Genomic DNA, 27,011 nt, shown 5'->3' with positions numbered 1-27,011 from the left:
GCGTTGTCTCCCTCCGCGCGGCCGTTCTTCTTCCCCCCGCCCCCGCCGCGCGTGGTCCGCGCCGCCCCCACAACCCCCCGCGCGGCGCGCGGCGCCTCCCTTTGCCTGGTGAAGGCCGAGCGGAGCGAAGCCGCCTGCGGCCTGCCCGGGCCCAGCGCTGCCGGTGAGTGCTGCCCCCCTCACCGGCCCGCCGGGCGGGCTCCCCGCTCCGTGGGGTCCTTCATCCCCCCCCACCCTCCTGTGGCCTCAGTAATGGGAGTTTCGGGGGTCTCTAGGGGGTCCCTTGCTCCTCTCACAGCCCTGGGATGGGAGGTGTGGGAGCCCCTCGTGGGGCTCCTTTCCTACTCAGGGGCCAGGAGAAGGGGTTGTGAGGGCTCCTCACGATCCGCGGGGTCCCTTTTTTCTGTTACAGTCCCCAGGAAGGAGTTTATGATCACCCCCCTGTTATCTGTGGGGTCCTTTCCGGCTCATAGGCCAGGGGAAGGGGGATTTGGGGGTTCCTCGTTATCAGTGGGTCCCCTTCCCTCACAGTGGCGGGAAGGGGGGAGTTGTGGGGGATTCTCATTATATGTGGGAATCTCTTCCCCCATTACCGTCTCAGAGAAGGGAGGTTGTGGGGTTCCCCCATCGTCTGTGTGGTCCATTCCTCTTCATGGCCTCGGGAATGGGGGTGGTCACCCTCCATTATCTGTGGGGTCCCTTCCCCCCCTCCCCCCCCCCCCCCCGAATGCTGAAGCAGAAGGCTTAGGATGCCCTTGCTCTTTGGGATTACTTTTTCCCTGCGCTGAGTCCCAGGGCGTAGTGTGGTGATACACTCCCCATGCTCCCCGCAATCTCTTAGGTCCCTTTCCTCTTAATAGGTCTGGGAAAGGGGTTGTGGGAGGCCCCCCCCATTCCCTGTGGGGTCTCTTCTCCCCTCACACCCTAGGAAAGGAGGTTGTGGGGGGCCCTTATTATCTGTGAGATCCCTTTTCCCCTCTCAGGGCGAGGGAAGGGGGGTTGTAGGATTCTCCCTTCTCTGTGGGGTCCACTTCCCCTTCGCAGGTTCTAGGTAGGTGGTTGCAAGAGCACCCTGTTACCTCGTGTAAGGGCTGGGTGGGCCGATGCTGGAGGTCTCCCTAAACCTGTGCACCTTTTGGGAGGGGCACAGGTTCCTTCTCTTTTGGAGTGCTGATTGTAGGGATACCCCTGCTACATGGAGCTTCATCCCTTCAAGTCTCGGGGTCAGTGCAATTCCTGCCCTGGTAGGGAGGGGAGTTTAGGGGACCCCCTGTCCCCAGCAGCTCCGAGTGCCTCGGGGGTCTGCTCTTTTCGCCATTCCTCATCTTGGCAAGGGTTTCTTGTCGAGTCGCTTGCTGCAAAGGGAAACTTGAGCTGCTGCCCTGTGCTAGCACAGAGCAGCTGGCAGCTCTCTGTAACAGAAGCAGCGGCCTAATCCAGCCCATGGCTCAGCACCCTTAGCTGTCTCTCCAAACTTGGTATGGAGCTGGGAGCCCTGTAATGTTAGGCCTCCCCGTCGTCCTGCCTTTGCTCTGTGGGTGCACCTGGGCTTTGCTCATCTCACCTCTCCCTCTTGCTGTTCCCAACCCCTCTGTAACCTTGGCAGTGCCTCCAGTAGCCTGTCTTGCTCTTTCTGCTTTTCCCTTTTGTCTGAATGACAGCTCACTCAGGAGGTATCTGTTTCAAAACTATATTTGGGGAATGGGCAGAGCTGGGGAGGAGTGGTTGTGCAGAGGCTGCTAATGTGCTGTCTAGGGGTTTGTGAAGGATTACAGCGGTAGCTAAAGTTGCTGAGGCTGCTATGGTCTGTCATTCCTCCCCGCGTCCCCTCCCGGTGTTCACCGAAATCAATATGGATTTGTTCTTTCACGTCTAGATCATTGATGTTTTGGAATTGATTGTAATCTGATGTTCACAATCCTGTCATGCTCAGTATGGAGGAGAAAATAACTTTGCTTGGCTGTATAGCTGTAATTCTTTCCTCTCCTTTTCTAGGTGTGCCCTCTTTCTCCCTGACCTTGCAGGTATGCCTTTTTTCTCTTCACCTAAGCTGGTGTTTTTCAACTACTTTTTCTTGTGAAGGTGACTTCTTTCCTGTCTTTCCCTACTGCCGATTTCCCATGTCCTTGATTATCTCTTCATTAGCAATCAGCAGCGTTCTTGCTTGGAGTGAGGAGTTGCATTTTTAGGTGATCAAGGTTGGGAGCCATCGTTTCCCTGGCTAAAGGTTAGTGTGGAGCTTCGTATTATGGCAAAGGCAATGAAAGCGGTCCCTCTCCTGACTCTGTGTCCTGCTGCTTTGAGCCACCGTGAGTTGAAGGAGAGCCAATTTATGGAGCTAAACCAGCAGAAGAGCAATACTACACAAGCGTTAATATTTTCTTTTGCTTTAGCTGCCTGTATTGACTCAATGCCAGCGCCAGTGTTGAGGAGGGGGTGGATTTGCTCCCTTCAGCTGCAAGAGGCTATCAGACTCTCTGGTGTGAAACCAGTCTGGGTTCTTTTAACTCTGAATCACCAAAAAGAAAAAATCAGGAGGTGGGGCAGGCTTGATGCCTTTCCTTTGCTGTAGAGCAGGTAGGTATGAGGCAGCTGTGTCTAACTGGTGCCCAAATGCCTAGCTGAAATGGCTCTTACTTTTGTGCAGGACTGCAGCAGTAGCAGTTTTGGGAAGAGGAGAAGCATTTCACTAGGAAGGCGTGGGCAGTGCAGATGTCTTGAGTGTGGCATAGCTCAGGTGCCGGTCTGAGGCTGTAGAAAGGAACAGACTGGTGCCCGTGGGCCGCCTTGCTCCTCTCTCTGCTCTGTCTCTGACATCAAATGGGCCCTTTCTGGGTTTTCTGGCATTTATTTTTCTGGCTGCTGCTGGGATGAGTGTTCCAGAGCTTCTGGTGGGGAGGCTGGTGTGACATGCGATAGGACAGGAGCACTAAATATATAACCATGTTTGCCTGGTCAAAATCAGCTGTGCCAGGGCACGTAAGCAAATACGTAGATGGAGGATTGGGATAGAATCTCCCGTAGTGAGAACCTGTCAGTGCTGGGCTGGGGGAAGAGCGACCGGTATTGGCTTGGTTGCTGCTTGGACCTGCAGAAATCGGGACTTTCCTGCCTAACTTTTGGGTCTGCGTCTGTAGGGTGTTTTTGGGGTCGAACCACAGGAAGCTGCCCTGTCTCTATCACCCCTTGTCCCCCGGTGCCACCTGATGCCCATTTTTTGATGTCTTCCCTGAAGAAGGGAGTTGAACTATGACTGTAATCTTGCCCTCTTGGTTATGGCTTGCAGAAAGCAGCTGTCACGTCCCACCAGAAATCAGTGTCGGATGAGATTTGCTGCTCTTGCTCATCTAAAGATACTTTTTCAGGGCTATCAGAAATGTTTTAAGCCACATCAAACTGTTAAATTATATCTGGGAGAGCTGCTTTCAAATCATGGTGCTGCCTGACTTGCTGTGCCTTGTTGGGAGCTGACAGGTCAGCCTGGCACACAACTGAAATTAAAATCACAGTTCAGTTCCAGTGCAAGAAATTGTGCAGGATGGAATTGAGGTCTCTGGGAGGCTGTGACAAACTTACTTGTAAGCTGACTCCCCCCAAAAAAACCCTCACATTTATTTTATAGGCCTCTCAATTCAGGAGAAATGTAACTTTCTCATAGACAGAAGAGAAAGAGTGGCTTTCATTAAACCAATAAATGGAGTTGACTTAACTTTCTTTTTTTGGCTACAGCCTTAGGGTAATGTATTGTATGCTTTTGTTTTACTGACTTTTTAAAAAGTAGCTAGACTTAAAGGGATAATGCAGCCAAATAGCTGAAGTCCAAAGCTTATTTTGGATTTACAGAACAACAATAGAGACCTTTTCATTGCCTATTTTTAACTTTATGCATTTTCCTGCAGCGCTGGAAGTAGTGTACAGATTTGTTCTGGCTTGAAATACCCAGGAAGTGGTGACAAGACAGCACCAAGCCCAAAGCTCTGAAGCAGTAGCTATGATTAAAAATTCTTCTTTCAGGTTGTTGTAAGCCCTCTGTAGTGGTCCATGGGAGGCCTAAACATTGACCTGTGATTTTTTTGTTACTTGGGACTATTTGATTATTTGGCATCGATAAATATTAATAATAGCATGTGCCTTTCCAGTGGCTTTATGCTTTGTGAAGTACCTGATAGATTGTCTGCACCGTCACTGGAAAAACAAAATTGTCCTGGGTATGCAGGAGCCAGTCTCTGGTGCGTGCAGTAAGAGCCCTTCTTACATTTTTCTACTCCAGTCACAGATTTGTGTTTCTTAAACATTTTTTATGAAAAGTTTGCTGCCTCTGTCCCAAAGTATTAATTTATCTTTATGCTAAAAACCTGCTAGTTAAATGAAAAACTGCTTAGCTTCTGAAAAATGTTACTAGGCAGCAGATGAATGTGGTCTCAGGAGTGGTTTGAGGGAGAGACCTTCTGAGCTGCCAGCTTGGTTCTGAATGTGCAGACTGAGCTCTAGTTTCCGTGCTCTGATTTTTCCCAGTGGAGAGTGTTCATACAACTACTTTTTTACATACAACTACTTCATTATATTTACTTTTCATTGTAAAACTTTCTGTTTGAGGAGGTGAAACGAGTAGTTGAGAATACCAGGCGGAAAGCATTGAAACAACCGTGCAGGCTGTGGTTTGGTGCAGTGGTAAATCTTAGCTGCTTCAGACCAGCCTGCGAGCAGCGTGGTGTATGATGCAGGCTCTTAAGAACTCCAAGTTGGTTTAAATTTCTTTCAAAACCTTTGAAGAGGTGAATTTGTCCTTCCAGACTTTGTCAGATCAGGTCTACTCTCTTCACTCTTCGTACTGTGCTTTGGCAGAAGCTGGATTGTGAGCTCCTGTTTTGTCTGGAGTAAATTTGTATGCTGGGAGAACTGGTAGTGCTCTGGTCTGGTGTTAATGGTCTGCAGCTCACATCTCTCATTGGGCTGTCTGTGGCAGCTGAGGTGATGGTTTGTGTAATTAAAATCCTTGTATATGCCTTTTCCCATGTTCCTCTGGGAAAACTTAGGAACACAGAGTAGAAATGACTTTTTTTTTTTTTTTTAATTTTTGCTTGTGTTTGTAAACTTTACTTCATTGAAAAATCTGGTCTTTATCATAACTGAACCTAAGGTTTGGCCCCTCATGGAAACAAATAGATGCTGCAAGTATCTTGGACTTGTTTTGGGGGAAAATGGTATTGCCCCTTGTTGTGGTAATTTCCCTTTAGGATGATTTTCCCTGGTAATAATCTTTGTAACAAAAACAGCACTTGAATTCCTGTCAGCCACATTTGATGGGGAACATTTGTGGTCACTTTGGCTTGGAGGTTTGTGTGGCTTCCTTGCGGAAATACCCTTTTTTACATGTAATGTTGAATGGGTGACATGAGAGGCTGTGTCTCATCAGGCTTCATAAGTGTAGCCTCATAGGTATGGTTCTTAAATTCTTAAAAGTCTTAAATTCTACTGCAGGTGTTCACGTGTCATATTGATACTTTTCCTGAAAAATTAATAGCCTGAGTATTGGCGCTAGTGTTTTATTTCTGTCCCGTTCATAGAATGTTGTACAGATTGCTAACTTCTGGTAGAAATAACTACAATTATGTGAATTCATTATTTGACATTATAATTGTTACATTTTCAGAATTCTTTCAAGTATTTGCTATTGGTGTTTAGTTACCTGAAACTGGGGGACCTGAGCTTCGCTTTTGCACCAGCTACGGTATTGGTATGGCAGGTTGGGAGCCTCTCTAGCTGGTTCCCTGTCGTGATGGGTAGATCCTTTTAGATATGTGTATTTTTTTATGGCTTGTTATTTAAAATTAAAAGTAACTGAGTGTCTGTGGTGTTGGTTGATGAAGATAATGTAGTTCTGGAGAGTTAACCAGCTGTAAGCTTAATTAAATGTATTATGTATGGAGGGAGTTAACTATATGGTAATACATTTGGCTGTTGTCATTCTCTGTCCTTGCTGACTAGCTGCTGCATCTCTAGAACTGGAAGCTTTCTCTAACTTTATCTTTTTTTCTTAATGCTATCATAGGAGCTAAAAAAGTAAGTATTCTCTAGTTGTCATGTGGGTTTTGCACTTTCTGGAAAACCAGGGGAATATAGGCACTGATCTGATACTTATTACTAGACAGATTATTGCACGGTTTTCTGATTTCCACTGGAAAGAAGTGTGTCTTTACAGGTTTATTTATTAAATTCATCTGTGTCTCACTTTGATTCAAGACAGGTCTTTGATTCGAGAGAACCTCCTGATAGTTGGAGTCCTCAATAATGCACCTCACCCTTGAGATGAGCGATGTGAGGGCTGCAACTCCAGTGCTTGAAGCTGGTTAAGGACTTGAGCAAAATCAACCTATAATTAAAAAAACCCAATACTAAACCCCAAATTTTAGTTTTGTTTTTGTTAAATGGTCGTGCTCTTTCTATATGAATTGTTAATGGTTGTAATGCAAATTAAATATTTAAAGGTGTGACAGTTTGAGCTGTATTGAGTCACGTCCGGGTTTCTTGTTACACCCACTAGAGAATCTTCCTGAAATAGTTGAAGTCATAACCTCTGAGTATAACACCACCTGCATTGGGTTGATGAAGTATTCTCAATAAAGGATCTTGAAGGCTATAGACTATGATTTTTCCTTGGGCTAACTTGTATGTGAATGTAGAGCCAAGTAGAGCATGTCAGGCAAGTGCAGAAATCTGATGATCTGTTTAGCAGTCTTTATTGACCTAAGTAACATAAAAATTCAAAGGTATTGCCTTCACCCTTTTGCACGTCCTACCTATGTATTTTCAGTTGTGCACTCTGCTTTCCCCGTGGATTTTGTGCTGGCAGGTTACTGCACTAGATCCGGATGGCCGTTATTGTAGAACGTGTGCACCGCAAAGCAGTGCCTTTGTGCGCAACACTTTTAATTTGCATCGCTTAATCCTTTTCCAGTCTGCCAGATGACTGAAATGCAGGTATTGCTCTAGCAGATGTTGCCTTGTCTTTGATGTTACCCTCCAAGAATCCCATTTAAATTGGCGTCTCCTGTAAAGATTATTTTTTTTTAAGGGAGATGCTGTTTGCCATGTAAGAATATAAAAATATCTTAAATTAATTGTCCAGCAGCTGAGACAATCAGGAGTATGAGGCTGCCTCAGTGGCTGTTTTTTTTTTTTTACAGCAGGAACATATCCTTGATCCTCAGAATAACTTGTGCAGGCTTTTTAGTGGCACTGGCTTGTCTTTTGTCCGCCTGATATATGTGATGTCATGTTTCACTGCCTGATGAGAATGCTGTGGAAGCCGTAGTAGCAGAGCTTATCCTGATGAGCAAACCCGAGTTTCTGCTTACTCGTAGCATTGCTCCTACCTTGCAATGCGTGTGCTTCCAGCTGGGGTGGTTTTGATGTTGATAGTAACAAGCAGATTAATGTTTATTGAAAGCACTGGTTTATTTCTAGTTGTCTGTAGTAAGAAGTGTTTTAGTGCTCCATAACTGGTGTAAAAGGCAAGAGAAGAGTGTAAAGTAAAATAAAGACTTGAAAATAAGTTTCAATTTAGATATTTTTTAAATGTTTTTAGTTGTATCATAGTGTTTTCAGCAGCTGGTGGAGGAGCAGTTTCACAGCTCCAGGAAGAAAAAGATCTACTTTTGCTTTTCCTAGTAATTTTTAGAATTAAAATATAGTATTACCTTGCTTTAATATTTTAAACTATATAACTTTAAATTGAAAGTTGAAAAAGGCAAAAGTGTTTACTTGTAATAATGGTTTATTATTTTTACTGGTCTGTCAAGCCCTGGACTTGAGGCTTGTAAAATCTTCCAGGAATGGTTGGAACTGTAAGCCATCGGCTGAAGTCTGGAGGATATTTCAGCTGTATGTGAATTTTATTTGGCAACCTGTCACAGATAAATTTGTAGCTATAAAACTTGCAGCTGTCGGTAGCTAAAGAGAGAGCTGGCTTACAGGTATTTAATTTTGGACCTTTTTTTTAACTCTAGGGATCTGACCACGGAGTGTTTGGCAGAGAGGTAGTTACCTACCCATTAGATATTTGAGCAGTACGGTAAATTCTGTACTTGGAAAGGTATTTCCTATACCATTTCCAGTAATCTACACATACTAGGAGCTGCTTGATTATTTTTTTCTCTAGTAAAGTATGACTAGGGCAGGAAAACACAAAGCAGATGCAATATTTTTCATTTCAATAGCAGATCTCTTTGATAAGCTAAATTAATCATGACATCTCCAGCTTTTGGTCAATTTTAATTTGCCAGGAACTAGGGTTTTAAACCAAAACTGAGTCATAGTTTTTCACTCAGCTCCCTCTGCTGGCTTTTTAGTAGGAAAACACAAATAGGCGTGAGCAATGACCTCTAAAGATACTCAAGAACTGGGGCATCTTTCTTTAGCCTGTCTTCCCAAAACGGTGCCTAGTTGAGAATAGCTAACAAGTAGTTAAGGACTAATCTACTAACTTGGAAGAATATCTCATGCATTACCAGGGATTTGAACAAAACCTCATTCTTTTTTTTTTCCTGCCAGCTGTCTTCAGAAGTGAAATTTGAAGTGCTTTCAGCCAGTGCTTTTATTTATAAATAGTAATGTGCAGAATACTTGTCAGAACAGCAGAAGTATTTTAGGAGAAAGGTTATTTTGACTTCAGAAACTGGATGTGTTTAGGCAGTTTAATTGCTTTGAATTAAAATTTATAACAAAGGAAAAATCGAACTAAATGCTTAGGCTCTTTACCATGATTAATAATGGCATGATAGCTTTTGACACTCTTGTATTACTTAAGAAGTTATGAAAGTCTGATGCATGCCCTTGCTTTATTTAGTTTTGCTGCAACTACATTGTTGTGCTTATCTTTTAATGCTGCCACTCTTTGGAAGATGAGGACAAGGAAGCCTCCCTGCCCAGTAGAAAAAGTGTGGGTAGACAAGCACAAATACGATGAAGCAGAGAGACTGCATTACGAAAGAGAAGCGATGCTAGCTGCTGCGGCCCCTGAGGAGTGCCCGGAGGTAGAGGCTGTAAACGGAGTCTGCAATGACGACTCTGTTGAAAGTGAATTCAAGGGAGACCTGAAGAGAGCAAGGAATGGAAAGAAACAAAGGAAACGGAAGCGTTCTCCAAAACCCAAAAACGCGGCCTCCAAGTTAGACTCTATTCTGACTGGTTTGTTAGCTGACCATGTGTGGTTTGACAAGCCTTTCTATGATCATGCTGAGAGCATGTACAGGAAAAAAATAGTGGATTGTCAGAACGAGGAGGCACCTGAGACTGCACTAACTGCTGAGCAGTCCCCTTTAGTGGCCAGGTCAAAAGCTGTCCAAGATGTTCCAAAGCCAAGGATGCTTTCAGCAGCCCTGCCCTGCTCCCATGGTAATCTGTCTGCGTGTCACCATGTTGTTCAGGATGTCTGGGTCAACAAGTTTGACTTTGATAAGGCTGAGGAGGTGTTTATTGAAAAATCTCAGTTCTTTGTTCCTCCAAATGTTCTAACCATCCCGTCTGTGTGGTCAAATGCTGGCAACATTGGGCTGAGAACGCCGGATGAGGGCTATGTTACAGCCCTGCCTACTCCTGCTACGCCAAGCTTGGCTCCAGATGTTGTTGCTGATTCTGCTGCTTCGTTCGTTACCAGTTTGCCAGGCTCTGTGCACCAGACGGTAAATGGTAAGCCGCAGATTTCAAGCTTGCAGGCTCTCATGTCAGAGGTGTGGTTAGAGAAACCTCTCTATGATGATGCTGAGAAGAGCTTCTATGAGAACATGTTTGATGGTCATCCGTCGGGCAAAGTCAGACAGCAGCACCGTGGCTGCCCCGAAGCATTGAAGAACCACGATGAGGACAGCAAGAACCACAACGTTGGAAAGCAAGCAGCCATCAAACCTGTGGAAATTGCCACTGACTCTCTGCTTCCCAGTGATGCTGAGCAACCTCCGCCTACCTGCTTTTTTCTGCATGAGGACAGCGAAACTGTGTGGCTTAATAAGCTGACATATGACAGTGCCGAGTCACGATACTATGCAGCCGAGGCTCTGAAGATGTCAAAAGCAGGAGAGAGTACGGGAATGCAGGAGTCCGCAGTAGTAAAACCCTCCCAACCAGCTGCTTATGCTTCAAGCGTACCTGCGCCAGAAACGAAGTAGGAGAAGTTTATTCTGGGGTAACACTCACACATGCAAAACTGCCGGGTCAGGATTGAGCTGAAAGAATTTGCATGTGTAGAAGACGGGCGTCCTTTGTGCCTGCAGGACCGAGCGTGCATGCAGCTGTAGGGAGACACTGCTCCTGAGCCAGGGAGCCTGTTCATGGGCAGGGTAACTGGGGGAAACTCCTTCAAAGAACCCCCTTCCGATGAATGCTGGTGGCTAAAGGTGGTATTTGCGTGGTGCCAGAGGTTAAGCTTTTAAAGTCAGGGCTGGTAAGTGAGCTAGGTTTGACCCCCTCTTTACATGGGGGAAGCCCGGGGCCGTGCCCCTTTTGGTGTTCCTATTACATACAAAAAGCTGTAAAAGTGAGAAGTTGGAGTGAGTAATCACATGTTTTAAACAGGCCTGCAGAGACAGCAGAGGATGCAGTGTTTCGTCTTTGAATTTGAGAAATTAGTGGTGGTTATTTGCTGTGTTATTTCTGTTAAAATACCGCAAGGTCCTTCAGAAGAAGCTGTTATCTCCAATTCTCTTGCAGAGCACATAGGCTGGTCATTGAGCTCTATGGTCATGACTACATTTGAGCAGCACTACCAGCATCCAGCTTGGAGAAGGCTTGGGGACGACAGTGAAATATAATTTAGGGCATCAGTCTGGCGTGAGCATGTGCTGTATTTGCTTCATTGCGGGAGAAGATTGCCTTTCTAATTTGTTAGACCATTTGGTCTGGAAGCTGCTGTTAATTTTGGGACAGGGCTAGCTGAATTACAGCTTGTTTTGATGTGCATGTGTGTAGCTGGGCAGGAAGAGTGCATTCTCAAATTGTAGATGACCTTCATAGTTGTAACTTGCAGTTATAAATTGGTTTACAGACAGACAAACATTTAAAGGCTTCTTTTTAAGTCCTGGATGAGGTGCAGTATGATACCACGCTTTCTGGGTTTAAAAATGTGCTTTTATATATGACTGCCTGAAGTCTGCTGCACAGAGGACTGTAATGCCCTGGGATCCTGTCCGAAGGCCAGTGCTTAGATGTTATTTTGCAGTGACTGACATTCTTGGAAAAAAGGCTCTTGGAGCACCAGTCCTTATTTTTGACACTTTTAATCCTTGGGTTTCTTAGGATTTGTTGGAAAGTTTTATGATCTTCATGTCAAGTGATACAGGGGGTTACAGACAAGCTTTAGAGCACACATGCCTTTCCCCCTGTCTTATTTGGGATAATTTTCTCTTTAGTGGGACAGAACTAGATATTTGGTCACCCTTCCCCGGGAAAGTTCATGTGTCATTGTAAAATATGTGGCATAAGTTTGTTGGTAACTGGGATTCTGTAGTAATGATACTGGTTGGCAGCTCAAGCAGGGTCTTGGAGGGTTGAGTGCTGGGAATAGCTTCAGTGTAGAGGACCTGTATGGTATGGTGGCCTCTGGTCTCTTCTAAATGGGTAGAGGAGAAGGGTGCTTGTTTTACAACAGACTCATCTGTTGGCTTCCATGGAAATGTTTTACTGGAGAGCTGCGGGGTTTTGAGCTGATAAGGAAAGGGTTTGCGGGTTGCTATTAGTTGCTCTCTCCGCGTTGTGTGGTGGAACCTGGTAACAGTGTCGTTTTGTTGTGATGCTCTATCCCTGCTCTTACCACCCTCTCAAACTGATGTTGGCTCTGTAGCCGTCCCGTGGCTTGAAATAAGGGCACATCCTCTTCTCTTACTGTTGCAAGCGCTCCATCGTTTGCCTTCAAGTTAAGAAATTAAACAACCTTTGGAAGTTGCTGCACTGAAGAAGGATAACACCATTTCACAGCAGTGTTAGGATGTTTTATGCTGTTCCTCCTTGTAGTGACAGTATCTGTCCCTTGCAAGTGTTGCATCACTGATGATTTTAATTTCTAAACAGTTGCAGCAGCTTCCAAAAGGGCACATGTGCAGTTACCTGTGGTGCCGTTATAAATTGTGTGTGTATCTGGATTTCTGGAGGCTGGTCGGTGTCAGGCGGTATGCTGTGCCAGGCTGTTCCTTACAGGAGGATTTGGTGGTGCACCTAGTGAATCATGGCATGACCAGGTAGAGACATGTACTAGCCTAAGACAGCCAACAGTTGCTGTCAACACAGTTGAGTCGTGTTCAAGGAAGACTGAAATGCGTTTAAGTTTGTGAGCTGTAGTGTCAGGAGTTGCCTGTCTCATACAGAGTACTCCCTCGTTGGCACGCTGTAGCGTGGCATGTGCTGCTTGGAGCTGCGTATTCTTCAGTCTTTGGTTTCATCGTGGCAAGGCATCTTAAGAATTAAAAGCATTATTCCCTTTTTGATTCTCATACACAAGACATCTTTCTTAGCAGCAGATTCCCATGTGTCTAGCATGATCTAGAAAATCCTGCTCTGAAAGCTTTTTTGTGGAAGAAGGTACAGATCAGCTGATTTATTCTGACCCCCCTTGGTGTCCTCTCAGTAAATGCAGGTCAGGCCAGGCAGACGGGTGGGTGATTAGACTGCCCTGCTTTCTTAATAGGATCCTGTTTACTTAAAGCTTTCCACTGGAGGGGAAACCGTCGAGCAGAATGCTGCAGGCACAGCTCTATGGGGAAGAAAATGCTCTTCTGACAAGCTCATTGCAGGCTGCTAACCTTAAATACTTTTAGGAACTCACTTTGTGGGGTTTTTTTTTTTCCTTTCTGCAGAAAAATGGCAGTTGACTACTTTTTGCATGAGAAGATCTGGTTTGAGAAATACAAGTATGACGATGCTGAGAGAAGATTCTATGAGCAGATGAACGGGCCAGTTAGCAGCTCTTCACACCAGCAGGTAATGCTTGTTCTCAGATGGGGTTTAGCAGAGTGCTGGAGCTTTAAGAGGTAGTACAGAGCGTGTGAGAGGACACGATCCACCTAGACGTGCACTTCTGTATTATTTCCACTCTGGGTGCTGCTTTTTTCCAAGTGAGAGAGTCTTCTCTGGAGCTCTTTAAGCCTACCCCCAGTTATGACCCCTTTTGCCTTTCGAAAGACCATCTTCAGTGGACTGCGAAGAATTTCTCGAGTACCACCAGTGTACTGTGAGATCAGACACCCTTGTAACAACAGGCGAACCAGTTACAGGTTGCAGCAGTTGCTCCTAATCTTTTCAGGCTGCTATGGCAGAGCACGGATGGATCTGTGATCTATTGGGGGCACAGTCTGAGCTGTGAAGCCCCAAGAGCTGCGATTCTGTTGACTGGGCTGGGCGGTATGCTGGGCGAAGAATTGATCTGTCCCCATTCAGCCAGGGAAGATGGGGTTTTGGAGCAGCTAAGCTTTCCTTGGCAAGGGATATACTGGGTATATATGAGATGCTTGATGTTTCAAGAGAGGCACTGTGGCTCCAAAGAGACCAGGAATTATGTGCCTGTCCTTCTACCCCTTGAAATATTCAGTGTGCTCCTGCAGAAGACTGCATTCACAGTACTGGTGAGTTGGGGGGAGCCGGTGGAGGGGAAGCATGGTGCTGCTGCAGCAGACCTGAGCTGAAGTAGTTCAGGCTTAAATATTAGCCCAAAATTATTACTATTTAAAGCTACGGAGCTGTTGTATCCTCTTCCTGCCATGTAAAGAGCTGTTAACTGCTTATGCATTTGGTTGGTTATGTAGAAAGCTGCTTAGAGTTTTAAATGGCTGTCTTGCAAGTGTTTAAGGGGAAGCTTTTTGCTTAAGTAATAGCTTCTAGGCACACTCTGTCTATTCCTGCTGCCCATGCTAGTATAGTTGTGGCACAGCACCTAGGATGTGCATAAAAATTAGAAGCTATAGATAAGCGCTTGAAGTCAATGTTAAAGTGCAAACCTCTGCAGTGCTCTTAGAGGAACAGTTAGACTATTCCATGCCACTTAAGGAGCTTCCAGTGAAGAAGTTCTGCCTTTGAGAGGTGGTGTGAAGGCTCTGGGGGAGATTCTGCAGCAGTTTATCAGTCACTTCTCCACTAAGGAAAAAGATCCATGCTCCTTAAAACCTTCCTCCAACCTGGAAGTGGTATCCACATGTGCCTGGACACATGGATACCAATGTGTCCAGGCTGTTGCTCTTCTATGGTCTATTTGACATGGGGGTTTGGGCTTGTGGGCAGTTTTATGTCTCAGATGTTGCTTGTGGGGTTGCAGCCTGGGAGAGGCAAGGAGCAAATGGATCATGGAAACTGAATTTGTGCCCTAGGAAGGGAATCCTCAAATCCAGGCGAAGGCATGGCAGCAGGAGCATGGGCAGGGGGGAAACTTGTGCTGCCGTACTCTGGGTCATACCTCTCTGCATAGATGACTTCAGTTAGGGCTGTCACTTCTTGCCTGAATACGATGACAGGTAATACCACGACAAAGAGCTCCCTAACAATAGTTCTCTGAGGAGTACTGAAGTGACTCCAACCCTCTGCCTGACTGGCAGCTGTCCAGACTGTTCAGGGTAATAGCAGAGAATTTCAAAGCTCTCGACTGGATGATCTTCTGGACGTGTGGCCTGATGTGACCAGGGATTGCAGTCGGTGCTGCTTGATTTAGAACCAATCCTCCTTGCAGCTAATTTTGCACTACTTGCTGAATCATTGGAAGGAACCCTCCCCCCACTCTTACCCTCTTTTTTTTAACTTCCCTGACCAGTTTCCCATGTTTCATTTCTTTTAAAAAAAATCTTGGTTCTTTCTGCACTGTTTGCAGGAGAACGGAGCCAGCACGATCCTACGCGACATTGCCAGAGCCAGGGAGAATATCCAGAAATCGCTGGCCGGAGTGAGTACCCAAGCTCTCTCACCAGCTGGCTACCCGCAACCATTTTTAGCTGTGGTGCATCTCACAGAACTCCGCTGTGACCACTTCATAGATTGTGTGGCTACTTATTTTTAAGTTAGAGGAGAAGACTAAGGTGTGCAGCGCTGTGTACCACCAGCATAGCTCCATCCGATCAAGAGCACCGTTGCTACTAGAGTGCATGCTGCTTACCTGCTTGCTAGCCTGCAGTGCTTTTTAAAACTAACTGGATTTGGGTTAAAAGTCTCCAGCTGTGCATTTCTTTACTTTTTCTCCTGGTGGAATGCTAGAGTTTGTTCCCACAAGCCTTATCTAACAAGTTACGAGTCACTGTTAAAATAACCTTGCTGAGTAGCAAAGCACTGAGCTGCCAGCAGGAGTATGTATGTCTCTCTTGGGGTACACTGGGCTGCCACCTTCTCTTTCCTGTTTTGCTTTCAGTTAGGGTATGTGCAAAAAAATGGCTATCTTCCATCTGCTGCATCTAGGGAATTCAGCTTGGCTACTAGGCTCTAAGTCTGGACCATCCTGTAGAAGTTCAGTCACATCCTTTCTGGAGGCGTTTTTGTGCTGATATGTACAGACAGCACTGTTAAAACTCTTAATTTTTCAATAGGAAGCTGAGTTCTTAAACTAATAAGGTGGACTGGTTTCATGAGTGAAGAAAATTCACAGAGTACAGCCCATGTGTCTTGATTTCTTACCTCTGCAGTGGGACTACTACATACCTGCACATACCTTCCATCTGAGGGTATCCATCCTTTATATTGATTTGGCCTCATAACTCCCTCTTGGGGTATTTACCACCCTCAGTTTCTATTTAGATCAGTACAATAACTGGGAATCGAGCCCTTCTCAAGGGGAATACTTCATATTCCTCAACACAAGCAGAAAGGAGCCATACATTTGGGGTGAATGCGAAGGAGTTAGGCTAATTGCTTTCCCCATGGTGGTCTCGCTGAGCCTGTTGAACTCGACGCTACAAAAGCAACTTCTGCAACTGCTCATGTGAGCGATCCAAGATACTCAGTACTGCACTGGAAACTTGGAAGTGGATGCAGGAAGAGCAGGGCAAATTTGATGAAAGGATAGTGGGAGAGGATTAAATTTGCTTTGGTTAGATTCAGTGGTCCTGAATACAGCATGGGAATCAGTGGGAAGTTGGGACATCTTAGTAATATTAAAAACAAACCACAACATGTTGAGGAGGAAGATACTTGGAAGTTTTCTAATGTTAGCTTCTCATGTCAGCATCAGTATTTCAGCCAACAGCTTAGGGAAGATTTTCCTCCTGAACTGGCTCATTTAAGTTCAGATCTGAAACAACATTTGGGCTTTCAGTAGAGACTTACCAGCCCCTGTCGAAGACTTTTAGTTTGGACTTCAGTGAGGCAAGCATGTGGGGAAATGAGCCCTCATCCCCGACAGGGTTGGAGAACTTTTTGCACAGTGTTTAATGACTTTGGAAAGACTTTTTCAAACTGGGCAAGGTCTAGCATCAGCTGCTTCCTCCAAGACCTGCCTCCTTCAGGAGCAGAGACTGGATGTGGTGAGTAGGGGCAGGAAACCTAAATACAAATCACCTGGCAGTGCTGCTGGTCTACCCTGAAGGCATGGTCTCATCTTGCTCAATGGTCTGTGGTTTGCCAAACATGAGGAGTTTTTTGCCCTGGCCTGTGACTCCTGTTAGAGAGCTTCTTTTTGTGAGAAGCATGTAAGTTTGGATTGTCCAGGTCCTGTCATGGGGAAGACTGGGAGAACTGACAAAGCACCAGACCAAAGCCAGAAGAGAAATTTGAGAATATAAAGTCCTTTGCACCCCTGTGGCACTTGTTGGAGTTGGTGCTGAATATAAAAATTCACCTGCTGGATTTTTTTTTGTTCCTGTGAAGAAAGCTTGGTGGGCTTGAGGATTTAAGGTCAGGACTGAGCCATAGGGCCTTAAAACTGGAATCTGGGGTGTTGCAAGAAGTGGACAGAGACTCTCCAGTGAAGGCTTGAAGGAAAAGCATTGTGTTACCGCATGACTATTAGGGAAAGCGTTGTGCACCCTAATCCACATTGCTGTCAGGGGCATGCCGTGGTAATTTAACCTATAGCTGCCATTCTGCTCTCAAAGTATGCAGCTGCTTGGATAAGCGGAGCACGTGGCAACGGTGACCTCCTTACTGTTTTGTAGTCCCATTTTACTGACCATTCCTTACCCTGGTTTATACAAAACCCCGGAGAGCTCACCTTTTTAGTTTTTCCATACATTGCCACATCTCTGCCTTGGAAGCTGAAGCGGTAAACCACGGTCAGATCTTCTGCGTTAATGTATGAGTTAGACTGAGCTGTTGAAAAACAAGTCTGAAACATCAGCTTTTGTAGCTTGCATTTTTGAAGGGTCATCATTGATATTGGACAGCTGTGCCATAGAGCAGGCTTGACTTTAGAACACGCTTAAACTTTGGTTTTATGTTTCAGAAAGCCAAACTTATACTGTGTGATCTACAGAATAATAGCGAAGCTTGTTTTTTGTAGTCAGGATTTAGTCTTTCCTTCCACCTGAACACTCAGAGTTCTTGTTAGGAGTCTAAAGATGTAGCAAGTGAAGAGTTGGCTCTTATAAGATGGGAAGATGGAAAATGAGTGCCTTCCTTTTGCTGTGAAATTCAGCCAAGGCTGGTTTCAGATCTGCTTCAGCTGGATAGTGTTGTTCTGAAGTGTGTGAATGAGCATTAGAAGGGTTGAGGCAGTGGTTTGTACCTCCCGAAGGAGGGTACAAAGCTCTGATGCTGGAAACATTTGTTTGCACATACCTTTCATCCTGCTTTGCATGGTCATCTCTGCTTTAAACAATCTCTCCAGTTGACATCTGCTTGATCGCTAATGTTTTCCTAGATAGAAAGTTGTTAATATGTGCAGTACTGCAGCTGGTGGCATTGAGACCGCAGGTGGTGAGAGATGTTACAGCTGAGGACCTGAGGCATGGAAAGGATTGACTTGCCCCGAGATCATAAGCAAGTCCAACAGAGCGGGTGACTGAACTCTTGCTTCCTACACCCTCCCCACGGGCTGTAATGAAAGGGATGTCGCTGGGTAGGCGGCTGGTGTGGAAGTCTGAAGCTCTGTTATTCCCCTCTCTGCCCAAGCTCCCTCTTACAAAGGCTCTGTATTTGTGCCTTTCCTGTGTGTGGGTTTCAAACAAGAAAAACTCCCAGAAAACCTCTGATCTTCCTAAAATGTTTGGAGGCCACATTGAGAAACGCATCTGTGTGCAGGGAGCGGTCGCACCTTCTGTAGGAAACCAGCCAGGATCCATCCTGCTGGTCTTAGGAGGGGGATAAGTCTCTTCCAGTTCTTCAACATAATTTCCTCACAGTTCAGTTTTGTGTATCTGACCATGGCTAAACTTTCCACGTTTCCAGAGCTCAGGTAGTCCGACCTGAGGGGGAAGGGTGTTGTATCTCTGCATGCACAAAATAGGTTTATTTTTTTGGGTGAAGCTATGAGTGCTTTGTGAGCTCTGGGCTGGAAAACCTACACATCCCATCTGTAACCGTGCTTGTAAAATCTGCGTGCTGTTCTTTGTAACTGGTTAACTCAAATTAAGGGAAGAGGGTTGATACCTCCAGATACTTCTTGTAGTGAGGGAAGTGCCAGCTTTCTGGCTGTGTCCGTTGGTTGGGCCTGACGTACCAAGGAAAGAGATTTTACCTGTAGTTGTCCAGACAGATTTCTTTCAGCTAATATGGAGACGTGTAACTTTTTCTGATTTTTTCTTCTTCATTAGTCAGTGTTCTCATCTCTGATTTTTAAAGTATGTTTTAGTCAAACTTTAGAGAGAGACAGATGTTGAAAGCCCTTTGAAGCTGAGGCTAGATTCTATTTTCTACCCTTCATAAGCAAGAAGTCCCAGGGTTTTCATTTGCTTGGATAATTAAATTTATATGCAGTCCTTGGTGCAGTTCCAGGCTCGCTGAGTGCTTCTGCTATGCAAAATATTTTGAATAGGTTGCAGCACTGGTCAGTGTATCACTAATGTGGGTTCAACACAAAAACTATGGTTTAAGCTTAGAAAAAACAAAGGTTTTAGGACAATGCACAGGAAATGACTGAGGTGATGCTCTGGAACTCCCCACCTTTGGGATTTTGAATTACTGTCCTTGATAAAATTCACAAACACTCATGTCGAGCTGCCTCTTGGCATAGTTGAGTCAGAAGAGGAAATAGTGCTTGACTGCACAGACGGAAAAAACACACTGGTAGGTAGTGTGTAGCTTAGGTTGGTGACCACATCTCTAAAAGCTTGAAAAATCCTCACCTCAGGGGAAAGCCCACAGTCTCATAAAGGCAACTTTTCCACAATTTCTGAAAGTGTGGCTCGGCCACCTCCCAGAATTGGGAACTTGTTTCAGCATTGTGCCTCTTAGCCCGTGGTTTACACAGGTTACAGGTTCCCAAAGGACAGCTGGCCCGGTTTGTGAAGACCTTTAATCTCTTGTTTGCCTGAGCTTGGGGCAGGCAACCCTCTCTTCTTGCCAGCAAAAGATGGCTGTGCTCAGGCTCACCTTGCCCTGGGGTTGCCCAGGACTAACAATGTCTGAATTCCACGATGTGTTGATTTAAATACTTTGCTGTGCCATGTCTGTGAGCACTGTCAGCCCCCTTCGTGTTGTAAACCTCCCTTTTAAACAGGTGGGAAAAATATAGCACGGAGGAGCAAGTGAATTCTGATTTAGGATTAGCCTAGCTTATGTAATATGCTGAATCCGTTCGTCCAGGTGCACAACACTGAACTATTCACACGAATCTTGTGAGTGTTTAACCTGTAGGTGCATCCAGGTTCTTAACCAGTCTTGCCATTTCCGCAGAGACCTCAGTAGCAACTTGCAGCTGAGAAATCCTGGAGGTGAGACGACTCCCCACGGAGCCACCCAGATACCTGTGCTGCAGCTCCTCGAGCGCCTGTGCTACCTGTATTACCGCATACTGATAGCAGGCGCATACTTAAACGCCCCACTGAGAATGCTGACTCTCCTCTGGGCTTCATTATCTGTAATTGCAACCTTAATGTCATCTCACCTGCAGGCTCAACGTAGTCTCACCTGCAGGCTCAACGTAAGCTGGCAAAGGAAGGCTGAAAAGGGAAGGAATTTGTGCATTGTAGAGCTCTGCTTTGTGCAGTTCCCTGGGTGCTACACAAAGCTTTAGAAACAGCACCTGACAGGAGTATACAGCTAGGTTTGTATCCTAGTATTTTATACTACTCAAAAGGTCTGTTGAAATAACAAAATGGTATTTTTCCATGCTCTTCCTTGTTGAGAACAGCTTCATGAAAAACAGAGTGTTTCAAAGTCCTCTCACCTTGCTGTTGCAAGCCATAGCTACAGCGTTTTTGGGGCAAATGGCAGTGATTTTTTCAAACTCTTCTCCTAAATGATACAACCACCCAAGGCTGGCAGGTTTGTCTTGAGCTGGAGGCCTCCTGCCAAGCTGTAGACGTTTTTCCTGCGGGACTACAGGGAGGAGCAGTGCTGACCTATTCTGTGTGAGACTCCAGGATGGCAACTGACAAGCGTCAAGGTAGATGGTACTGCCTCAATTTGAATTTCTCATCTTTGAGGGGTTATTACTAACAGGGAAGAGAAATGTGGAGGTACAGTTTGCTTCTGTGGAAAATGCTTCCACTAAACATGAGAGCTAGGGTTTAAAAGCAGGCTGTTCTGCAGCGCCGAATAGGCGTAGCCATCTTGCAGCGTCTTGAACATCAACGCTCGTGCGCAGGATAGCCAGTCATCAGGGCAAATGCAGACCCTGCTGAAATGCTTCAGCATTTGGCTTGAAAATGTGACTAGGGCTTCAACCTGCCAAATATCTGTGGTGCTTGCTGCTTAGCTGAATCAGCAGACTGCTTTTGGAAAAGATCCCAGCTGTTTATCTCTTTGCAGGTGACACAGCTCCTGTGTTTGATCATGAGTCTAAACCAGAAGTACTTTTTCAAGGGGCGGGGATGGATGTGACTATTGCCAGAATTCATCTTTCACTGAATTAACTTAGACCTTGGCCCTGATGGTGTAACTAGAACAGGAAGAGGTCAGGCAACGAGTTCATCTTAGGTTTAATTTTTGTCCTTGGTGTATAAGGCTAGGGCTAGCCTGGTGTGATGAGCCCACTGTGGCTAGCAGCCTCTGTTCCGGTGGTGCATGTGAGGATGGAAGCCCATGCAGGGGTCTCCTCAAGTTGTTAGTGCAGACTGGTGTTTACTCCTCTCTAGGAGAGTTGCATTAGTGGTAACTGGGGACTTGTTAAAGAGTCTTGGTAACTTTGCATGTGTTTCTGCATCTGTCAGGTATTAGATTTTATCTCACGACAGGAGAGCTAGTGGAGATTGCAGTGCATGCCACAGTAAGGCATGCACGTCTTCACCTCTGATTTTACAGATGGGGAGATGACTGAGACCATGATTGACATCTAGAACTAGATTGACATCTCAATCTAGTTCTGCCAGCCAGCTGCATGACCTTTCTGCAGGCACTAAGATGTTTAGCAAGAAGGTGGCAGAGTTCATGGATAAATGTTTCCGTGCGGTGTGTAGTTGGTGTGAGGCTGTATCTCGTTGCTTGACGATTTGTCCTGCATGTGGATCTGCTTCCTGCACTTGAACTGCCTCTTCCAGCATGAGTGAAATCCTTTTCTATCTTCCCTGTTGAACCAAACGTCCCCCAAACCTTTTGCCCTTTGCAGCAGAAGACAGTTCCTCGTAGCAAAGAAGCTCCTTCTGCCCGTCACAAGAGGCAGTCAGGCCGCTCAACTGTAAGTCACCTGCGCACGGATGGAGCAGGTTGTAGGATTTGAGAGGAGGTTGTAGGGCAAGGACAGCCCTGCCTTGGAGAGATGGGCCAAGTTCTCCTTCCTTAACGATGAGAAGCATTTGTCCTTTGGCACGTGGTCGTAGATCAACCTATATAAGAGGATCTTATAGCAGGGCATTTAGGTCTCCCAGCTTGGTGTCCGGGGACTGCAGATCTGCACTCACGTTCCTGCGCCTGCATCCACTGCAAAGGCTGCGTTGGAGATTGATTTCATGGTGCTTTTGGCCTCTGGCCCCTGCCCCTTTTTGGGTGGGCGGGGAAGGGTCTCTTTGAACTTCCTGCTAGGGGCAGCTCGCACTGCTCCATGTGTCTCCCAGGGCCAGGCATCTCTCAGACCTCCTTTCTGTGTGCCATATATTCCTCATCTTAACCCCTGTATTTCCCTCTCTCCATCTTGTGACTGCTGAGATCTCAGAAGCGTGTCAGCTTCTGAGAACCACGTTATAATTATATGCAGGGTACACTTGAAAGAGTATCAATTATTTCCTCTATTGTTGTATTCAGTTATAAATGACACTTGAAGCAAAGCGTGAAGGCCTGTTATTTTCTTTCCCTTTGCTGATTTGAATTTGTAGATAAGGGCCTTCTTAAAAAAAAAAAAACAAAAGCTCTTTTTTGCTGTTAAATACTTTTGAAGCTGGATCGGTATAATTGTTCCCTCAGGATGTGTTAAAGTAGGTTTAAGTTGTTTTGAGAGGAATTAAAGGCTGGACTGTGAAAGGTGGGAGTATAGAAATGCTGGGATCTCTTTCCAGCTTTCACAGTGACTGGCTGTGTGACATTAGGCAGGTCACTTCTGTGCTCTGTGCCTCAATTTGTCTGTAAGAGGAGACCAGCTGCCCCATTTAAGGGGTTTAGCATGAAATTTTCAAAACTTTTTGTGTGTTTAGTGGCAGTCTGTGATCTGAGACTGCAAAGGATGACTTTATCCTTTGCTCATCAGTGCCAGCTGAAATTTCTTGAGATATGTTCCATGCTTCATTCTATAGAGCTAGTATATTCTTTTTATAAAACCTTTAGAGAAAATGTCCTTGGTCTTACATTAGCTCCCAAATTTTCTTCTTCCCTGAAGGCATGACTGTGCTTTGCTTCACTGAACCACTGAGCTTTGGAGAGGGCGAACAGATTTGTTTCATCTTGGTTTTCCTTGTTGCAGAGTGCAAGCACAACCTCTTCTGGGCCTGCTGGTGACCAAAATGAACTCCTTTCCAGAATTTCTCACCTGGAGGTAGAAAATCAAAACCTTCGCAGTGGTAAGTAGGAGAACCTTCTGGCATGAAAGCAAAACTGGATGGGGTCCTGCTTCTGTGGGGTGTATCCCTTACTGACTTTGTCTGTCACCAGGTGAGCACATGCCAGTATCTTGATCAGAGCTTTGCAGGCTTCCCTCTGACTAGGGAAACTGGTGTTTTTAAAGCCCACTTTGAGCAGAAGCAAATTTGTCCTGACTTGAGAGCTGATGCAGAGCCTACAAGATAACTTTCTTTCCCCCCCCTCTCTTCTCGCAGTTGTTGCAGACCTTCAGATGGCCATCTTCAAGTTGGAAAGCCGCCTGAATGCTCTGGAAAAGTCATCTACCTCCCACCAGCCCTCACCGGTTCCTCCAACCCAGGTGAGCCTTGGCAAAGTGCTGTTCTTGAATGCTTCACAGTCACAAGGTGCCAGGTTATTTCCAAGGTCTCCTGGTTGTCTACTGAGGATGGAGATAGGCTTGTAGTTAGGATGAGTTTGCAGCTTTTCCAGCAGTTTTGACACCTGCCTCATCATCTTCCCCAAATAGTACGTGTAGCGAGGAGTATTCTGCCCTAAGACCAGCAAAGAAGCTACGTTAGAGATTTTAGCTAAGGAGAGCTGGTGCAGATCTGTAGTATGGAGTTAATGTATACTTGATTAGCATGTAGCCCACGGTGCTGTGAGTTTCTTAGCACACACCAGGTACAATGCCACTTCATTACAATAGATAAGCATAATTAACAAATGTCCCCTATAAGAATGTATTTAATGTAATGTGGGAGCTGAATGCGTGGCACCAATTTGATCGATTCTTGTTGTAAGGGTGGAAGACATGCTACCAGTGGTGCTGGTGGTCTCTGCAGTAAGCCTACAGAATGTGTAGGCTGCTAGGGGAAGATGCTTGGTTGCGTTCCCAACTGCTGTCCCACCCAGACTTTTATGGGCTAGATATCCTGAGCCCTTAGGAGAAGGATCAGCTCTTGGCTACATTATGGTTTTTGCTCTAGGAATATAAGTACGGCCATCCTGGGCCTGTTCAAAGGTCCATATGGTCGAATGTCCTATTTTGATGGCCGATAGCTGATTCTTCACACAAATCACGTGGTGTGGGCCATGTTCACTGTCTTGAGCAATGTAGACTTCTGTTCCTGAGCTTCTCCTGAGCGCTGCTCTGATTCAACTTCAGTTTAATCTTCTCCCCTTTTTCCTTAATGCAAACTTGAATGCGCATCACCCCAATGAAGAAAGTGGAACCATTCAGCGTTCCCTCCAAGAAAGTGGAACTCCCACCTGCTTCACCAGCAAAGAAAGTTGAACCAGCTGCTGCAGAGGAAGATGACGATGACGACATTGACCTTTTTGGTAGTGATGATGAAGAGGAAGACCAAGAGGCTGCCAAAGTCCGAGAGGAGAGACTGCGTCAGTATGCAGAGAAGAAGGCCAAGAAACCGGGTCTTATTGCCAAGTCTTCTATCCTTCTGGATGTGAAGCCAGTGAGTAACTGAAGTGGGGGAGCTCCTGAGTGAGGCTGTATGTCTTGCGCTGCAGGAGGCTGTAAATCCTCTCACTTGCACATCTGGGTGGACTGGTGAAGATAGGACCTGCAGATTTCCAATCCAAGGGGTCAGAGCGAGGTGGGATATTGCAGCTGAGATCTGTAAGCCTTTGCGCTGCTGCCCTGATCCTTGCACCGTGACAAGTGCAGGCTGTTATTTGAGGTTCTCCTGACCAGGACTAGCCCTTTTCTTTGAAGAAAAGACAGGTAATAAATGCCCTAAAGATGGGAATAAACCTGTCTCTGTCAAATTGTCTTGGTAGGAGAACAACTCTGGGCTGCCTAGTGCTCTGAGAGATGCCCTTGGTAAAAGTCCCTTTAAAGTGAGCGCTCCAAAGTGGTTGTGTTGCTGCAGGAAGAATCCCCCTTGCATCTGCAGTGCCTATAGGTAGAATGGAAACAACGTGCTATGCAGCATTGCTGCAAAGTCCGATTCAGCTTGGCTAACCCATCAGTGAATTCTGGTGAAAATAGTAGCCAAGAAAGGGGGCAGCTTGGATCAGCTGAAATGTCCCGAGAGGAGTAGTGTTGAATTTTTAAGTCGCTGGATACCTCTTGGGGCTAATGGTGATCTCTAGAAAAACACTAAAGTTCATACTTCACGCTTTTGCAGTGGGATGATGAGACTGACATGGCGAAGATGGAGGAGTGCGTCCGGTCCATCCACATGGATGGACTGGTGTGGGGAGCTTCCAAGCTGGTCCCAGTAGGCTATGGCATTAAGAAGCTCCAAATCCAGTGCGTAGTGGAGGATGACAAAGTCGGGACGGACATCCTGGAGGAGGAGATCACCAAGTTTGAAGACTACGTAAGTCTTTCAGTGCGCTGCGTAATGCTGGGTGCTGCCTGACCTGCGGGGTCATTTTTAACTAAGGTTCATTTGCAGATTTTGGCAAGCTTGGATTTTTAAAAGAAAACTGTGTGGAATTGATGGGTGTCTGCCTGCTGAGACACTGTATAGTATGTTGAAATACATATTTTTTTTTAAGGCTGGCTGATGCAGATACCTTGCAGATATTTTGTAGAGCCATTTTGCAGACTCTTGCTGCTCATCCAGCCCCCACTGACTGTTACTTTGGGGAACCCCTGCTTTTACACTTAGCCTGGGCAGCACCAGGGCGGACACACAAATGTTTAACCTTAGTGGCTGGGGCTGGAGATGTCTCCATCCCCATCCTTCCTCCTTCCATGGAAATGATAGCAGGAGCTCCAGCCCTGTGCCAGGTAATATGCAAGCTCAGTAATGCTCCCAGTCTTGCTGTTGGGAGAGCAGCAGGCTAGATATCTGTGTTTATTGATCTGTTTATTGATCTTCTTTGCCTATTCTTTTGCTTATATTTAGAGTAAATCAGGAACTTTAATCTTAACGTTGCTAGAAACTCCTAATATGACATTCTTCGTAGGCTGGACTGTCTATAAAGATTTGTGCGCAGTAACTAGCACAGTGCAGTATCCTGTTGTGACTGATGTTGCAAGGAATATTAAATAACAGTCCTTAAAAGTCCTCTTACCACAGTCGGGGAGCTGGCCTGAGAGACCCGGGCCGTGCTTGATCTGTTTGAGCATTGCTAGCCCATGCTGTGAAGAAATCCCCGACGTGAGTGCATTCTTTGTTGTGAATGTCTGAAAACACCTTGGTGACCTTAGCTGCTGCTTTTGTTCTCTTTCAGGTGCAGAGCGTTGACATTGCTGCTTTCAACAAGATCTAGAAGCAAAACTGTATCCCCTCTGAAACTGTAACTAATAAAGATCGAGAGTGCAGACTGGATGATGTTTGTTCTCTGCCAAGTGCAACTTCTCCGGAGTGACGTGTTGTGAGACTTGGGGGTATTTCCCTTCCTTGTCCCCTTCACAAAAAGAAAGGCCTTGAGACGGGGCTGACCTGCATTTCTGGGTTGGAATGAAGGTCTGAGCGGCATCCTGTCCGAGTAGCCTGTGCTAAGGGTGTTTGCACTCACCTTTTTCCCAGGGTAGAGGCCCCAGTCAGCCTTTATAAAAATAAACCCAGGATGAATCACCAGGAAGCATTCAGCATTGCTGGTTTGGGGCTGAATTTCCTCCCTCGTTTCCCCTTGCTGCTCTTGATACCTTGCACAGGTCACTTCAGCTGATCGTTTGGTTCATTAGGAGCCAGGGCCATGCTGAGAGTGGCCTATGGAAAGGGGAGGCAGGCGGCATTTCTAGCCGTAGGTGCACATGGTGCGTCGCAGTGCCAGAGTCCAAGGTCGAGGCGCAAGTTGCACAGTGTGAACACCGAGCAAATGGGAAACGCCGTGGGGTTGCGCTGCAAGCGCCGGACGAAGCCACAGCAGCGCCCAGCCTGGGCGGTACGCAACAACCAAGTGACGATGACTCCAGTGCCAGCTTTCCTGGCTGTGTGCGTGTGCCCTGTGAGGATGTGCAGGTGCCCAGGGAGCCTGGTGTTGAGCGGTGC

At 46.0% G+C, this 27,011-nt stretch overlaps 2 protein-coding genes across 6 annotated transcripts; both read left to right on the top strand.

The window, feature by feature from the left end:
- Positions 1 to 20: 20 nt before the first annotated feature.
- Positions 21 to 26,345, top strand: EEF1D (eukaryotic translation elongation factor 1 delta). 5 transcript variants are annotated; one of them, XM_075495385.1, is made up of 10 exons: positions 59 to 163; positions 1,996 to 2,024; positions 12,846 to 12,969; positions 14,843 to 14,914; positions 21,662 to 21,730; positions 22,946 to 23,042; positions 23,298 to 23,401; positions 24,267 to 24,515; positions 25,191 to 25,385; positions 26,248 to 26,345. In XM_075495385.1, the coding sequence occupies exons 3-10, from the start codon at positions 12,850 to 12,852 to the stop codon at positions 26,284 to 26,286; spliced, it is 945 nt and encodes a 314-aa protein (XP_075351500.1). In that variant the 5' UTR covers positions 59 to 163; positions 1,996 to 2,024; positions 12,846 to 12,849; the 3' UTR covers positions 26,287 to 26,345. The 5 variants fall into 5 exon arrangements, with proteins under 5 accessions (XP_075351499.1, XP_075351501.1, XP_075351502.1 ...); XM_075495384.1 differs by lacking the exon at positions 1,996 to 2,024 and having other exon boundaries at positions 21 to 163; XM_075495386.1 differs by lacking the exons at positions 1,996 to 2,024; positions 21,662 to 21,730 and having other exon boundaries at positions 22 to 163.
- LOC142406453 (uncharacterized) lies at positions 2,074 to 10,781 on the top strand. The gene is made up of 4 exons (XM_075495383.1): positions 2,074 to 4,020; positions 4,140 to 4,229; positions 6,248 to 6,981; positions 8,904 to 10,781. The coding sequence occupies exons 3-4, from the start codon at positions 6,967 to 6,969 to the stop codon at positions 10,164 to 10,166; spliced, it is 1,278 nt and encodes a 425-aa protein (XP_075351498.1). The 5' UTR covers positions 2,074 to 4,020; positions 4,140 to 4,229; positions 6,248 to 6,966; the 3' UTR covers positions 10,167 to 10,781.
- Positions 26,346 to 27,011: the final 666 nt, after the last annotated feature.

Source organism: Mycteria americana, chromosome 2 (genome assembly GCF_035582795.1).
Source record: "Mycteria americana isolate JAX WOST 10 ecotype Jacksonville Zoo and Gardens chromosome 2, USCA_MyAme_1.0, whole genome shotgun sequence".
Classification (NCBI taxonomy): domain Eukaryota; kingdom Metazoa; phylum Chordata; class Aves; order Ciconiiformes; family Ciconiidae; genus Mycteria; species Mycteria americana.
Note: the sequence above shows the minus strand (reverse complement) of the source record. Positions and strands in the feature narration are given on the sequence as shown.